The following is a 13130-nucleotide window of genomic DNA, read 5'->3' on the forward strand; positions in this document are numbered from 1 at the left end:
TCTCTCACTTGTTGGCGTTCATTTTTATAATACTTTTTTCCGGAATTTGTAAAATATCTAGACGCACAAAGCAAAAGACTTCCCCCAATTAAATTCATGAATCATACTCCCTAAGACAACTTTTTATTTACTGGAGGTATGACTTATTGACTTCGCCATAATAGATGAGAGATAATGTGGGATCAAATAGAAGCAAATAATGAGATTTTAATATTTCAAGTGAGTAAATTAAATATATAACGTGTGTGTTATATATAACATGAAGAAGGAAAACGAGCCCATGCAATCTCAATCATCGCTAGTGTAGGAAAGCACACCAATGTATTTTATTTTATTTTAGCGATGCTGTTTTCCAAAGTCTTTCTTGGAGTTGGATGATCAACGATGGAATTGTTTTGTATTTCACATTTGTAGCTAGATAGCAACTTGCATATAAAGAATCTAACATTTACTTATTTTATGTAAAAAGGCATGTGTCCACTGTCTACACGTTCCCCAATATGTGGGTTTATCCCTTGAAGTCCTCATATGTTTAAATATACGAGCTGGGTCGTCATGTAGAAAATCCAACCCCCCTTTTCAAATTTTTTGGTCTTATATAGATATAAACAATAATTAATATCTATTATTCTGTATTCCCTATTTGTATTATCTTCGATCATGATGATGTCGCCAAAATACATATCCAATATATGATTCATCTTAATTATCTAAAAGGAATCTTATATAATTTAAAATTAATCAATTTAACTACTCCTGGACTATACTGCAACTCCAATCAATATTTTAACTGATTATACTTGTCAAATAATAAATTGTTACAATGATATAAAGTAAACATATTTTCAAATATGAAAGATTTTTGGGGGCATAGTTTGAACAAATTTCCCGATAGCATTATGGTGAGTTGACAAAAGATGGACGGTTTCATCTAGAATTCAACGCAGACAAAACATAAACCTCATGCCAACTGCGTGTAGCATGTGCTCTCAACGACTCTGTGTTTATATTGCTTCTCATGGTGTTATTTTCAGTCACAAGTTGTGTGGAAATAGGCTTTTGAAGTAGGTGGCTATGAATCAAGTTTGGGGATTGTTGGTGGTGTTGGTTTTCTTCAATGGATGTTTCATTGAAGAGCAAAGGCACACCTGCGCTCAAGCTCGGGTACATTCCTGAAACTTTATTTTTTGTTACATAAAAAGATGAAAGTCTTCTGTTACCATTATGCAAAACTTAACCCATGTTTTTTATTCTTTCAGATTCCTAGATCCAAGAAGCTGATGAATACTAGTGTTGTTTCAAGACCAAAAGTTGTAAAAATTGGGTCGATTTTGACTTTTGATTCGACCATGGGCAAAATTGGCAAAATTGCATTAGAAACTGCAGTAGAAGATGTGAATTCTGATCCAACGGTTCTTAATGGAACCAAGCTGGAACTAACCATTCATGACTCAAATTCTAGTGGCTTTGTGGGTATCATGGAGGGTATGTCTTCTAAACACCTGCTTATGTATTTTCTTCACTACTGTTTCGGTTTCTAATTAAAAGGTATCCAAGGAGGTTTCTTTATGTTATAATATATATCATGAGGTGTTTCAAGGCATACAATGCGTCCTTACATTTTTCAGATTTAGCCTTAAACTTTATAGTTAGAATCATGCCTGATGCCTATAATAGTAAAATGTATTAAGATAGCATGCAATGACAATCGTGCTTCAAAATGTTGAACTTTTGGGGGAAATTTGAAGTTAGAACCAGACCTTTACATGGAGTTAATTGAAGGGTCCATAACCCTTGTTAGATCAAAAGATTATGGTGGTTTGAAGTGTTAAATCTAGTAAATGTTGGTAAATTTAGCGTCACCAAATCATTTTCGTGTGTTTCGAATTGATATGGGTGCCAAAGGGGGTTAGACTATAATCTAATCCAAATTTCGTGCTATGAGGTGAACATTTACATAAGATGAGTTTGATCGGGAACAAGACGAATGACAGGGTTAAAGGGGCTGTGCTCGTTTCCACTAAAATATTTTAGGGCAATTGAGGCGACATATGTTGCAGCCCACTATTGCCAATAGCTATTAAGTACCCACTAATGTTTTGTCTCTAATGAACGTCTCCCCTATTTTTTTTTTTTTTTCAAATTAAAATATTGTTTTCTCATCAAAAAATAACAAAAACGCAGAAACGAAAGCAAAAAATACAGAAAACTAGAACATTATAATGCTAAAGTTATTTGTTACACGAAATGTCTAAGAATCATAAAATAAATCATAAAGCTACTTTGACATGTAATTATTGCCATCACCCTCGTTGTTTGTTCCCCTCGTTATTGCCTCCGCTATTTTTTTGGGACTGTGAACGATCAAATAATGTCTTCAAGTCTGCTCTAAACACCGAGTCATTATGAAAAGGATCAGCAAGAGTAGCCTACAAAATAAACCAACTACCAGTTACCGAAGGTACTAAACCACCAAAGTATCAACATATATAAACCAAAAGACCAAACTACCAAAGTATTGACATAAACCATGCTATCAATTACCAAAGTACCAAACTAACTTTTAATGGATAATCAACACAAACCAAAATTACTAGGGGCAAAAATGAGTCATGCTATACTCTGGATCGACTTGTCAAAAGCTCGACTTGAGATGAATTTTAAATGAGTTGAGCAGAGCTGAAGCCCGTGTTACAAAGCTCAACTTGCGAACCTAAAAAAGCCTACACACACACACTCACACACACACACACACACACACACACACATATATATATATATATATATATATATATATATATAATTTTACTTTTATATATTGATATAAATAGGTATTTAAGGAATACCATTTTAGAGAATTAGGGTATACTATATACAAGTTGACTCCAATCTGATCCTGATCCCTTATAATTCTCTAGGAGCCGATCTTGGGCTCTGTACCATAAGGCTCAAGATGATTTGAGCTTGTGCTCGAGCCCAAAATTTTAAATGAGTCGAACTTGAGCTTTAACCCAAAAGTTTTAAATGAGTCGAGCTTGAGCTTTGTTAGGCTTGGGCTCAGGTTCGACTAAGTTCGTTTGAAACCCTAAAATTACTAAACTAACATAAATCGCGAGGTGATGGATCCTCACAACCATCAGTGTCATGGCGCAACGTTAGAAAATCGAGGTTTTGATTACTTGGATTACTAAGAGCCGTGATTGCACTTTCATATTAAAGTATTTCGATAAATAGAAGTTATGATCTGTATACCATAATTAGAATGACAAAAATTAATTATGACCAAATTAATTCAGACAACTAATGTTTGAAAAACTGCCAAAAAACTGTCATAATGCAGTTAGAAAACCACCACTTAACCATCATAGTAATGTTTCAGCTCGACCCCATCCAGGGGATCTGCCCCTTGTATCCTGCTAGGGGTTGCCAACCCTTGCACCCTTCTACCAGGGGCGCTATCCTCGGACCCCCGTTGTTGAGGGGTTTCACCTCTAAATGACAGTGTACTTTAAATCTGAATAAACTCAAACAAGTGTGCAGACCGCACCATCCTTACTTGTTCATCAATGTTTATCAAAATTACATTGGTTAATATGTTTATCCCATTATACTTAAATAATATTGATAACACAAATCACCAACACCCTGTGTGATTAGCTGATTAGCCATCAAGTAAAAGAGAATAATCCATATGAATGCCATAGCCTGCAAAGATAAAAGATATAGAACATAGAAATGCAACTGAAATACAAAGCAATTTAATTACAATATATAAACAAGAAATATAAAGTCTAGCTTAATAGTTCAAAAAGTATGCATATTGTGTAGCACATCCAAAGTCCTTTTGATATGGACGCATATAAATCCCAAAGGTTTTTAGATAAAATAAGGAACATACATTTTGAGGTTGAGCAACAACTTCATATGTTCCAACTAAAGTACAAACAACACCATGATCAACATCGACTTCAAGGATATTTATATGAGGTCTCCTTCAGTTGCATCTTGTAAAAGATCGGTTGATGTCATGAAATTCAAGTTAGACCTGGTTGATGTTAAACAAATTATAAAACACCTTGATAATTTTTGAAGTACTATGAGTAGTTCACCTCATTAGGTACTAAAGATTATGGTGGTTAGTTATGGCCAGCTGCTAAAGGCCTTTAGGTATTGAATGATGTACGTCGGAACACCTACTAAAGAACCAAGTATAAGCAATATGAAGAAAAAGGTAGCAAAGTGGGACAACTATTGAAGAATTGTGTTAACGGGCGAAGAAATGAAATTTTTTATAGCCATATTGTGAAGACCGGGCCACAACAATTTTCAGCACCTGAAGGCACAATTACTGAAGATGTTAAAGACTAGATATGAAGAGTCAATTACGCTAATAATATAACTAATATGAAAATTCTCTAAGGATGGTTTTCTTATTATTTTGATGTCCTAATTATCAAATTATCTCAATGGAGTTCAACATTTTGAACTCTTCACGAAAAAACAAAGTGTGTGCAATGATCAACCATTGATAGAAAGATATGCCTTAATACACACAAGCTCACACCAGAGAGATAGAAGAAATTTTTTATTGTGAGTTAGAAGCCTCATGAGAGTTTTTATTAAAACTAGGATTTCACAAATACACAAGGATTTTTGTGTTCTATATTCTTAACTGATTGACCATAAAATAGTGTGTTTCTTGAATGAGTTGTAATTAGGGGAGTTCGTTTATTTAGATATCAAAATATAAGCATTGAGCTATACATTGTGAGAAGTTTATTAACAAGAGATTATTAGATTATGATCATGTTCCCTCTAATTCCTTTTGTTGCAACAGCTTTACAGTTCATGGAGAGTGAAAGTGTGGCGTTAATAGGTCCAGAATCATCAGCCTTAACTCATATGATTTCCTATGTAGTAAAAGAGCTCAAAATTCCACTCCTATCTTTCACCGCCACCGACCCCACATTATCCTCACTCCAATACCCATTCTTCATCCGTACAACTCACAGTGATCTTTTCCAAATGGCTGCCATAGCAGACATTATCGACTATTACGAATGGCGTGAAATTGTCGCTATTTACATAGACGATGATCATGGAAGGAATGGAATTACTTCATTAGCAGATCAAATAGCCTTTAAGAGATCTAAGATCTCTTACAAAGCGCCTATCAATCCAGATGCAACCCGTGAAGACATACGCGATGTTTTGCTTCAAGTTTCTTTCAAGGAATCAAGAGTTCTTGTTGTTCACACTTGCACGAATTGGGGATTAGATATACTTGATGTTGCTCAAGAACTTAAAATGATGGATAGTGGGTATGTTTGGATCACAACCGATTGGCTTTCTACCGTTATAGACATTAACTCGCCACTCCCTAAAAAATCGATTGCTGCTATGCAAGGAGTTATTACATTAAGATCTTACATAAAAGATTCACAACTTAAAAGAAAGTTTGTTACCAAATGGGAAAACTCGACGAAACTTGGCCTGAATACGTATTCTATGTACGCGTATGACACTATTTGGCTGCTTGCCCGTGCTCTTGACGATTTCTTTCATCAGGGTGGAAACATTTCATTCTCGAAAGGTCCCCAAATGAAGGACTCACAAGGCACATTCTTGAATCTTGATTCTTTGAGTGTTTTTAATGGAGGGAAAATCTTGCTTAAAAACATCTTAGGTGTACAAATGAATGGAACAACTGGACCAATTGAGTTCACTTCTGATAAAAGCCTGGTTTTTCCAGCATTTGAAGTTATTAATGTGATTGGTACTGGCTTTAGAACAGTTGGGTATTGGTCAAACTCTTCACGATTGTCAACTTCTCCTCCAGAAACACTCAACAAAAACCTTACAAACCAATCTAGTTCATCTGAGCTGTTGTACAGTGTAATTTGGCCAGGCCAAACTGTTATAAAGCCTCGTGGATGGTTTTTTCCACAGAATGGAAAACAGTTGAAAATTGGGGTTCCGGTTCGAGTCAGTTTTCAGGACTTTGTGGAGGAAGTCAAGGGGACTGATAGGTATGTGGGATACAGCATCGATGTGTTCATTGCTGCAGTAAAACTACTACCATATGCTGCTCCGTATACGTTCTATTCTTATGGAGATGGTCATAAGAATCCGGCTTACACTGACCTCGTGAGCTTAGTAAACGCTGGTGTGAGTGTTCTTTCTAACTTGATCTTCAATCTTAATTTTCAGCAAAAACCAAGTTCAAATTTTTAGGGTTCTCTTTGTGGTGATTACGTACTGTATAGGTCTATGATGCTGCGGTGGGTGACATTGCTATCATCAGTAACCGGACACGTATGGCGGATTTTACTCAGCCGTATATTGAATCTGGGCTAGTTGTGGTGGCACCTGTCAGAAGGGTAAGCTCTGGGACTTGGGCATTTTTCAGGCCTTTTACTGCTGAGTTGTGGTGTGTTATTGGGATCTGTTTTTTAGTTGTGGGAGCAGTTGTTTGGATTCTAGAACATCGTAGAAACGATGAATTTCGTGGTACTCCTAGACAACAAGTCGTCACAACCCTATGGTATGTGTGTGTGTGTGTGTTTTAAAAGAGGGGAATAAAACAGGAATCAGAACATCTGAAAACTTGCTTGTCGTTAATGAGACCCATAAATGCAAATAGGGTTTGAATCATTATTCAGCACTGTTATAAGTACTCATTATCATGTATAATTAAGAGTATCCAAGAACATCCACAATAAGGAATTTTCACTAAGCTTTTTTTGTATCAACAAATAAAAAAGCTCAAAGTATCTTGAATTCTTGACTACAGTAAAACTTTTTCTTACCCTTATATATTTATGGGTCTCACTGAAATAGAAAAGATATGAAATGATTTTAATTTTATTAAAGTGTTAAAAAGCAATACGTCAAAGCTTGTAATTTACAAACAAAGTGAATAAGCTTTGCGATGAATTAAACTCTCATAATATCTTTGTTGACTTTGGGAATAATCTTATTAGACACAATAAGTTCCTATTATGAATCATCTAATTTGTGTTATTTTGTCACTAATGGTTTGCGTTTGGTTCATTGCAGGTTTAGCTTTTCTACTTTATATTTCTCTCACAGTAAGTTCATTATATACTCTACATGAAACCGACTAAATCATTCCTTACTGACTGACATTTTGCTTTTCGTTGTCAATTTGCTTCTATACCCATTATCTTAACTTAACCATGGTTAATGCAGAACAGAACATGACGAGCAGTCTTAGTCGTTTCGTGTTAATTCTATGGTTGTTCGTGGTTTTAATAATAAGCTCAAGTTATACGGCAAGTCTCACCTCAATATTGACTGTTCAAAAACTATCGTCCCCTATTGAAGGGATAGATAGTCTAAAATCAAGCAAAGATCGTATTGGGTACCAAGAAAGTTCGTTCGTCCGAAACTATTTGGTGGAAGAAATTGGCATTTCGGAAAATAGACTTGTTCCTCTTAACTTGCCGGAAGACTATGAAAAAGCTTTAAACGATGGTCCTCAAAATGGTGGTGTTGTTGCAATTGTTGATGAACGTCCATACATTGAACTTTTCCTTTCCACTCGTTGCCAGTTCAGCATCGTTGGTCAAGATTTCACCAAAAATGGATGGGGATTTGTAAGTAAATTAAAATTCTCAATTTCATGTATAGGTGCTCTTTATAGTTTATACAATACGTTTGACTTCTAATTTAGTCAAACTGAATCATTTCTAAACTTCAGATTTGATATGACGTTGTTGATTTTATAGAGAATATTTTTTACAACGTTAAACATCATAACAGTTAATGTCTCCATTAACAAGTGTTAGATTCAAATCATAATCTTTTTGTGTTCTTGAATATTTATAGGCCTTCCAACGGGATTCACCACTTGCAATAGATATATCGAATGCCATTCTCAAACTATCTGAAACGGGAGAGTTACAAAATATCCATAACAAGTGGCTACTGCGGAGTGCTTGCAGTTCACAAGGAGCAGAGTTTTCAGTTGACAGGCTCGAGCTAAAGAGGTTCAAAGGCCTATTCTTCATTATTGGATTAGCTTGTTTTCTTGCACTTTTTGTATATTTGGTGCTCATCATATACCAATACACTAAACACAAACCAGATCCTTCTGAGTCACCTGGAACAACACCAGGACGCCTACAAACGTTCATTTCATTTATTGATGAAAAAGAAGATTCGCTTAATACCCGTTCGAAGAAAAGGCTTAGACAAACAAGTACATTTAGGAGCAACCGAGATATTGTATCTTTGAATGGCTATAGAAGTAATCGCAAAGAATCATCATTGATCGCACCAGAATGTTCAGAACATGGAGATTAATCACATTTGTATTTATGAAAATGTATTTTTTCCACCTATGCTAGGTGAGTCCAATTCGGAAAAGTTGTTTAGGCGGTATCGATTTGTTAGTAGTTGATAACCAGTTTCCTTTACATTGTATATATAGCATGGTTTTACTAAGTAATGAACGTTTTTATTATTCCTATTGATGGCAGGTTCAACGTTCATTATATTTATTGTTCAAGATGGTACATGATGGCTCATCATGGTAATCTATAAGCCGTATGAACCATAGTTTACCATCGCCAAACATCGTGAATATTTTCAGTTCATTGCAAACTCCATGAACCATCATCAACCAACATACAAACAAGATAAATCACACACAAAGACCCAATATTTACTATTTAATATGGTTCCGTCAACATGTGACCTGCATCAACATGGCACATGGCATGAAGGAGTGTTCTTATTCATGCGCTTACAAACGATAGTACAATGAAACCCTAGCTATAAGTTGTATAATATATGCAAAGTACAATACATAACCCTAACTAGAACACGGTTAGCCCAACTACACATATCAATGTAGGTCACATAGATATCGAATGTCGAGTTTCTTTACTTTGTTTGGACAGGTTGGATATACATTTGGGTCGTCAACTCTCAAGAACCATTTAACATAAACCATAGTTTACTATCAGCTTTCCTTGATATAAGTTCTTCCATCCAATGGTTTACAATGTTCTTAACACATTGGAAGGAAGAACTAGTAGTGACGACACAGTTCAACTGTAAGTACAATACATGATAAACCTAACTAGAACACGGTTTGCCCAACTACACATATCAACGTAGGTCACATAGATATCGGATGTCGAGTTTCTTTACTTTGCTTGGGCAGGTTTGATATACATTTGGGTCATCAACTCTTAATTCCCACTTAAAATAAACTAGTTTACTCTCAACTTTCTTTGTTATAAGTTCTTCCATCCAATGGTTTACAATGTTCCTAACTCATTGGAACGAAGAACTAGAGGTCACGACACAGTTCAAACAACTTTAAGTACAATACATGATAAACATTTCAATTTTGACTTTTCTGGTTTGAATTATACAAAACAATCTCAATTGACAACCATTCTGACTGAGTTTTTGTAACAACCCGTCATTTCAGGTCATTGAAAATCGAGTCTTGTAACCTCTTTGAAAAAGTAATTAGAATATCATCGAAAAATGAAGTATTCAAAAGCTCTGTTTGGAGTACACTATGTAGTAAATATCGTCTTAAGGTTTCCAAGCATATAAAGAACATTAAAATCCGAGTTATAACGAAGAAGTTATGACCATTCTAAGTTTTCCGACAAAAACCGGCAATACGAAGTTACGTAAAAACGCAAAGTTTCAATAAAATACTTTTAGACCTTAGGTGTCTAAATGAAAGTCATAGATATCGTTAAACTACAAACATACATAAAAAGAACGCCTAAATCGGACATCGTATGAAAAAGTTATGAATTTTTAACGAATTTTCTTACCCCGACCTTTTAAAAATAAATAATAAAAATAATTTCGGAATTTACCGACGGAATCTAAACGAAAGTTGTAGATCTTAGTCTCACCTACGCATAGATATAAAGAACGTCGAAAACGGAGTTCGTATGAAGGAGATATGAATTTTTGAAGTTTGATAAATAATTAATATATATTTTTTTAATTGAAAACTTCGGTATTATCCGAAGTCTGAGTCACGCGAGTACGCCCAGCGTACTCAAGGCCTTGGCCCCGGTTCGTCCACGTCGCCCCCTATGCGAGCTACGCCCCGTCCCATCCGAACTCTGGGGCAGTCGAGGACTCGGTCATGCATGACGCACGGGTACGCCCCGCGTACCGAGGCCTCTCAGCCCCTATAAAAGTGATGCGAGGGTTCCCGGAAAACTTGCTCATTTCCTCTCGTTTTTCTTGCGTTTTGCCTCGTTTTCCGTGCCCGTGCAAACCCGAAGCCCTGGTCGCTTAGCTCAAGTTCCGAAGGTCGTTTGTACTCCTGAGATTCCCGAGAATCCCGAGAAAATCCGCTCTTTCAAGCCAAAGTTCTGCTCGGTTTTCGTCACACCATCTTCAATCTATCAAGTGAGTTCATACCCCCTTCAAACACACTTTAAATACATTTTAAATGCTTTTTATACTCTTTTAGGGGGGGAATACAAGTAAACATACGGTTATTATCGTGTATTTTATAAAGTTTCACTTCACTTGTTTTTATCGAATAAATCACTTGGAATTCATTACTACTATGGAAAACTCTTGTCATACTTTGCATGCATTAGACTTATACAAAGTATCAAAGTACCTTTCATTGCTAAGCCGTTTTATACATTCTAAAAACTTATGATTTATGCTTTGTCAAACATTGTGAAAAAGGATAAACTTTGCATACAAAACTATTACTTTAATATAGACTTAGTTGAGAATCCATGAGACGTGTATATCTTCAAATACTACCTTCTTGTTAGAAGGTAATACTACAAGTCCTGTCTATAACCAGAGTCTCCCGTTAGGAGAACGTGTCAAATGTGTATAGATCTATATGGGAAGTCATGATCCCACGCCCTGACTATTAGCTACAGTCCGTCCTTTGGGGTGACAGTTTGTCATAACGCTACGACGCCTGAAGAACGTCGCTACAGGCATATTATGTTTAGTATGGTTATAAAACTCATCGGATACATAATTATTATAGTACTTCTGATTGATGAACGAGTAGCTATTAAAACTATTCTTTATCTAACAAACTGAAATCTTCTGATAGTGTTATTATATAAATCTATGTTTAAAATTTTCTAAAATTTTTAGTCTTGGACGTTAAACAAACTATTACTTTAGGAAAATATGGGATTTTCCTGTATACAAACCAAACAACTATTAGGAAAATAAGGGATTTTCTTGGTTCAACTATCTACATTTTTTTAACACAAATACTCTCATGCATTTCATACTTTTATATAAGAAAATAAGGGATTTTCTTCGAAAACATACACTCATTTTGGAATGGAATTCAATTTTTCTAAACCACTTATGAACTCACCAACTTAATTGTTGACACTTTCTCTTTGAAATGACTTGTATTCTCAGGGAACCGCTAAGCAGGTTGGAAATCAACTTTTGGGGATTAACGCGCTGGCGTTAATTATTTCTTTTTAAAAGATGTTTATGTATTTATCTTTTGAACATGTAATGAATACCATTATGTAAACACTTTTAAAAACCCTTATTTATGTATGGTGGTGTGTACGTTCCTTTCTATGAACTGTTATGATACTGAATATGACGTCCTCCGCCCCCGAACGTTTCCGCCGTTTTGGTTTGGGGGTGTGACAGTTTTCACCCAGATTGCGAAACCCTTCAACAGTTCTTGATTACAACAGATGCTGTTACACACAACAACCCTTAATCAACAATACTCCATACCATCTTTAATCTTCACAAAACGATATAATCAGGAAGCAAAATTGATATTCGATGAATGAATGTACCAACTTAGATCGAACACAAAATCAGATAAATTCAATATCGATCTTGATAAAGGGCTTGATTATGAAAATCGACTCAAGGACAGAAGAAAAATGGATTTGCAGGAACGAAAATCACAAAATCAATATTAGTCGATTGCAGTAAGCGAATTTAAGAACGGGATATATGGGCTTAACCACTAGTGAACAGTGCACGAAAATAGTAATCGGCCCAAGTATACATAAACGAAATTGCATCGGAATCAATAGTGATAAAACGAAATACGACTCGATTATATGGCCTCAAATGGGATCTATAGAAAAATTGATCTCAAAACAAATCAATCAGATCCAAAGAACAGAGAAAAAAATAACACGATGAACAGTAGAAGAATATAATAAATTTTCATGAACAGTAGCTTGAACAGAATTATGATTCCAATACGCCAAAACACCAATAATCTTCAATAACTTGTGCAGAAAATCATCAAATCAAGAACTGATACTTCAAAAATCAATAGATCTTCAAACACCCGCTATGATACCACTTGTTTTGTAACACTCCAAACCAGGTTTTACCTTAAAGCCCTTGAAGATTTTAAAAAATTGCATAATAAGTCCCTTAAGTACGTTGGGCATAGTCATGGGTACGCTTAGCGTACTATGTATGATTGATCGCAGAGGGACAACACGTATGTTGGGCATACCAATAGTACGTTGGGCGTACGTGACGGATGTGCATACTTTAATTTTCAGACTTAAGACCTATGTAAGCACCCTTATCTTATTTGAGCCTCACCATAATCAACCTCTTTCACCTTCAAACGTCTCTGGAAACCCTAATACCATTTGAGAGTGTGTTTTGAGCTTAAGGAGTGCTTTTGTGACCATTTTAGTGTCCATTCAAGAAGGAGAAGTTGTCAAGCAAGCTTGGAGTGGCATTGAGCTTCAAGGATTTGTATCTAGTTTACCTTGAAGAGCTTCTGGAGGTATAAAGCTTTGATCTTTCCATCTTATTCATTTGATCTAGCTAGGGTTTTCTAGTTTTGTCCCTTTTATTGGTTTTGGATCTCCTCTTGTGAGTTGAGCAACTCCAGAGGCTGGGAATGTTAGATCTGAGGTTCTTTGGTCCATTCATAACATAAAAATGAAGTCTTGATGGGTGTTTTGACCTCATGCATGGATTAACACCCTTGAAAAGGTCTTAATGGGATTTTTGGGAAAATATGAGACATGCAAAGGCATAAAGTGGCCAGCTTTATGTCCTAGGCCATCTTAATAAGTTTAGATCTGACTATTAGACGTGAGAAAATCGAGTATTAAGCACTTATG

The 13130-nt window shown here is 35.6% G+C and overlaps 1 protein-coding gene across 1 annotated transcript; it reads left to right on the forward strand.

Moving 5' to 3' along the window:
- The first annotated feature begins 834 nt into the window (after positions 1–834).
- On the forward strand, positions 835–8494 carry LOC145068711 (glutamate receptor 3.6-like). The gene is made up of 7 exons (XM_079015713.1): positions 835–1164; positions 1260–1485; positions 4838–6168; positions 6267–6544; positions 7060–7091; positions 7213–7619; positions 7852–8494. Exons 1-7 carry the CDS (start codon positions 1075–1077, stop codon positions 8326–8328), a joined length of 2841 nt encoding a protein of 946 aa, XP_078871839.1. The 5' UTR covers positions 835–1074; the 3' UTR covers positions 8329–8494.
- The last annotated feature ends 4636 nt before the right edge of the window (positions 8495–13130 follow it).

This window comes from Lactuca serriola, chromosome 8 (assembly GCF_051521515.1).
Source record: "Lactuca serriola cultivar US96UC23 chromosome 8, Lser_US96UC23_V15, whole genome shotgun sequence".
NCBI classification, from domain to species: Eukaryota; Viridiplantae; Streptophyta; class Magnoliopsida; order Asterales; family Asteraceae; genus Lactuca; species Lactuca serriola.